Genomic DNA, 4,491 nt, shown 5'->3' with positions numbered 1-4,491 from the left:
GTAGGGAAAAGGGAAAAGTATAATAATTATATATATAAATAATAATTATATACATATATATAATTTGGACAAGTTTGGCAGGCCAGATTAAAATAGCAAAGGGACCGCATCTGGCCCTCGTGCCGTAGTTTGCCCATGCCTGGTCTAGAACAATGGCCCCCAATTTTTTTATTATCAAGGACTGGTTGGCCAGTAACAGCCAGTACCTTGGTACCAGTAGTGCTGTGCCGGTCATTGAAGGATCGTATTAAGGATCAGGAGATTTTCAAAATAAAACATCATTTAGACTGGAGTCTGAAAGGTGTTTTATGTTGAGAAATTGTCAAATGATCTTTAAACGAAAATAATTAGGTCATTTGCTGTGGCCCAGTACCGAATGACTCATGGACCGGTACTGGTCTTCAGACCGGGGGTTGGGTACCCCTGGTTTAGAATATGCAAAATACACGCAACTGACTTCCCAGTTTATGTAATCTAAAAAGTTTTTTTTGTTTTGTTTTTTAAACCTTGGCAAAGACTGGTCCCTACAAGTCAATTGTGGAGGTTGACCTGGAAAACCATCAACAGCAATTTGTGTGTGTGTGTGTGTGTGTGATCAAAACGCTGCTCCAGTTGTCCGTCTGCACGACCCCAGTTATAACAATGATGTACTACTGTGTGCTGATGCATGGCCCATCTGGGAAAGTGTTTGTGCGTTTGTCTGTGTGTGTGTGTGTGTCTGTCTGTGTGTGAGAGGGTTTGTCTTTGTGTGTGTGTGTGTGATTTAAACTCTTTGTAACACGTTAACTTAAAGTTCCCTAATTAACGTCAAACTGGCTGCTTACTACCATGTGGACTGGTACCACGTTGAACACCGGGTGTTTTAGCCACGTTGCCCCCTGTGTGCAGCAGGACCAGGTTCTATCTCGACTAAAGTATTGATAAGCGCTTTCTACACGTTTGCAGTGAGTTAATGGTTAATTTGTGTGCTTTCGCTCGCTTCGACAGGAGATGTTGCACAGTGCACTCAATGTACTTTCACACCGATGGATGTTTGGTATTATCCGGTTTCACTAAGCTGTCTGTTTTAATGTACACTACTGCTGTGTGTTTTCTTCTTCTTTCTTTTTTTAAATATTGCACTGTATTTCTGATTCACAGGAAACTAATGTCGCTCGGTTCAATGAAAGTCAATGATAGTATTTTTTTTTTAAACTGGTCTCTTAGGTTATACTCACTTGGGAAAATACAATGAAATAGTCTGTTTTTCTCCTAAATATTAGTCGAGTGAAGCAAAGTCAATAAATGAAAGCTGTTATTTGAAACACATACACACACAATTACCTACGTACATAAAAACATATATTTGTGTGTATATATATATATGTTATTTAAATATATGTATATTGTGTATACATATATTTATATAATATAGAGACATATATACATTATCGATTCTAATAATCATTGTTTTCACCCAGTTTGAAGTATATCTTTTCATACAGTCAAATACTTTCAGGTCAGTTTCGAAGAACAGACTACTTAATATATACTTTCTCAGGCGAATTAAATACCCCACAGGCTGGTCGTCAAACTTTCCAAACTGCAGAATGTGATCGTCACGTTGTGGAAAGCTTCTTTATTTTCTTTTTTTCCAGAAAACGTTCACATCTATCGTTATCGTTGTTGTTGTCGTCTGTGAATGTCGTGAGCTGCATGAATGGATAAAGTGTTAACTGTACGACTTACTTTCTGGATACTTTCTGGAGTGTTGATCACTTTACAAGAGGTTAAAAACAATACGATTTGCACCTTTGATTTGTGTTTTAATTTCGGAGATCTGTCGTTATGTTCGATGATTGTGCTGCATGTTGGGACTGCAAACTTTTAAGTGTCGTCTTTTACTGCCATGAAGGACTTACTGAAATAAACTGAAGATAAAAAAAACAGATTCTGGTTTTCGCAGATTAGTGATGATTGTGTGTTTGGTGACAAACAGGGACAGATAAGTTAAACAGGAAAAGGCGGAGAGTCACAGGAGACCAGATCCAGGAAAAAAATCATTATTTGCAGATTCTTTATTTGTTGTTGTGATAATGTTTACCTTCTACCAGTGTCCCTGATCCCAAACAGACAGAAGGATATTCCCATGTCTGTCCATCCGGATTTAATGGGAACCAATGTGGAAAAACAGAAAACCTAACACTGATAAATTACAAAAAGAAAAAAAATTGTAATAAAGGACAATTTGGGGTTTGACTTAACTTCAACTGAAATAATATCCCTTAAAGTAGCTTTCAGAGCAGGAATTGTGGGAATCGCCGTGTTTCAAATAAAGAGCCACTGATAAATTACAAAAAGAAAAAAAAATTTTCAGAGCAGGAATTGTAAAAGTAAAGTGTTAAAGTGGTAGCTGTGAATGTGTCAACAACATCTGTTTAGATGATCACTTTGTCAAATTAGAGAAAATCAAGTTGACTTTAAAGGGTGAGCTGAAGGAACTGTACTGCATTTTCCCTGGATTAACTTGAAGTCAATTCCTCTGATGGACTCAGGACTGACTTTATAAGAATCTGTTCAGCTACTTGACTATTCTTCAGTCTGTCATTTAATCTAGTGTCTTTTCCTGGACACTAGATTTTCCTGGCAGCAGATTGAATGGTTTCAGCTCTTATCACGAAAGGCGTCAGAACAGATTGAAAAAGGAAGGCATCAAAAAATGAAGGCATTGTTCTTCAGAGGTTCTAATCAGGCAGGAAACTTCTTTAGACTTGACAGTTTGCGAGTTTTATTCGACCCAGATTTGAGTGCCAGCGTCTGTTTCACACACCGATAACCACAACACTGAATCCCTCTCTGTTGTTGTTTTTGACATTGTGACCACACCATGCTCATTGAACACTGACAATGACGGATCTGAGCGCTTGCATTCCGGCTGTGAAGTCTGGCGCTGGAATTGAGCGACAGGTAGCAAGCTGCGGCGCTCTGGTTTCCTCTACGTAGAAGAGTTGAGTATGAGCGTCTTCTGGACACATGTTGGAAATGTTAAAATTGACAGCACGCTGACTTCTGTTCAGATTTATGAGTGCACGAGATTAAAGTGGGAGACAACGTTTTATTCCCTGTACATACAGTATAAACCGAACCACATTATAGAAAAGAAAGTCCATATTTTTTCCCCGAAATGAAAACAACAGTTGAGAATCAGATTCGAGATTGTCAAAAAAAAAAAAAAAAAAAAGACAAACCATATATTCTGCGATTTGAAGTCAAGCTGAAAACGTCGACCTGTAGTAACAGTAAACCACCAGGAGATGAATACAACTTGAATGTAAATCCATCTGGGATAAGTATCAGTTAGCATTTTTACGTGGCATAAATTTGTTAAAGGAAAATAATGGATTACGGTGTTTATTGTCTTTCAGTGAAGCCCTGAGATTTACACGCTGTGTTGTTAAATAACGCAAATTACAAAAAGAGTCTGCTGCTCTCCTTCGGTCTTAATGCCTCTGTGCCTGCTTTAAAACCCTCCTGACCAGCAACTCAAAAAGAATAGTTCATTTTGAAAATCTATGACAGACCGTTGTGGCTCGAAATGGGTTTTTAAACTAAGGTTTCAAATGCCCAAAATATCTGGTTCCAACATTTAAAATAGGAACATGTTTTACCCAGAGGTTAAGTCCATTCCTTATATATGATCCATGCATTTACTGCAGCCTATTTCCTAAAAGTCTCAGTGACGGGGTTCCTGTGTTTGTGTTGGACAGAAGAAAAGAAATGTGATGAACTGGCAAGTGTTCAGATTTCTGATATGTTTAAAAAAAATAATAATAAAAAAATTGACCACAGAGTTCTGTTTACATTAGGATATAAAAGTGCACAAGTTTCCTTAACCTGGGTGGTGTCACTGATGGTTCTATTGATGAGTCCTGATCAGGAAACACCACATGTTTAACCACTTCTTCATCGCTTATGCTGCTGCGTCGTTGAGCTGTCTGTCAGCCTGAGCCAGTTTCTCTTTCCAGAACAAACTCCACCAGCTGTGCTGAAGCACCAGTTCCCCCTTTCTCCATCCAAAGATCCTTTAAATCCCTCGACTTCCTCCTCCTGGGAGATGTCAGCTCTGTCCGAAGTCAGCAAAGCTCTTGGCCGATGTGAATGCATCGGGCTGTAGGGGGAAAAAGAACTGCTGCGGCAGCAGGAAGCTGGAGCCCTGAGAAGGTTGGTGGAGCTGCAGCTGGGTGTGGGTGGAGGGCAGCTGGTGCTGCAAACCTGCTGATATGGTGGCAGGTGGAGGAGATGTGTAGGGCGGAGGAGGAGGAGGTGGAAGAAGAGTCTGAGCAGTGAGTGTCGGCGTGGAGGCTGAGGAGGAGGAGACGGTGGCTGCAGAAGACACCAAACAGCTATGCTGCTGCTGATGATGATGATGCTGATGCAGATGTTGATGCTGCTGCTGCTGCTGCTGCTGCTGCTGGGGATGTACCTGTCCTCCCCGAGCAAACCTCCTCATGG

At 40.2% G+C, this 4,491-nt stretch overlaps 1 protein-coding gene across 1 annotated transcript in view; it reads right to left on the bottom strand.

The window, feature by feature from the left end:
- Positions 1-2,377: 2,377 nt before the first annotated feature.
- Positions 2,378-4,491, bottom strand: part of shisa3 (shisa family member 3) — a 6,143-nt gene continuing 4,029 nt past the window's right edge. Inside the window, exon 3 of the mRNA XM_008326520.3 lies at positions 2,378-4,432. Coding sequence (XP_008324742.1) covers positions 4,097-4,432 — 336 coding nt within the window. The 3' untranslated portion in view covers positions 2,378-4,096. The remainder of the gene's footprint in view (positions 4,433-4,491) is intronic.

The sequence above is a fragment of the Cynoglossus semilaevis genome, chromosome 15 (assembly GCF_000523025.1).
Source record: "Cynoglossus semilaevis isolate Cse_v1.0 chromosome 15, Cse_v1.0, whole genome shotgun sequence".
Taxonomy (NCBI): Eukaryota; Metazoa; Chordata; class Actinopteri; order Pleuronectiformes; family Cynoglossidae; genus Cynoglossus; species Cynoglossus semilaevis.
Note: the sequence above shows the minus strand (reverse complement) of the source record. Positions and strands in the feature narration are given on the sequence as shown.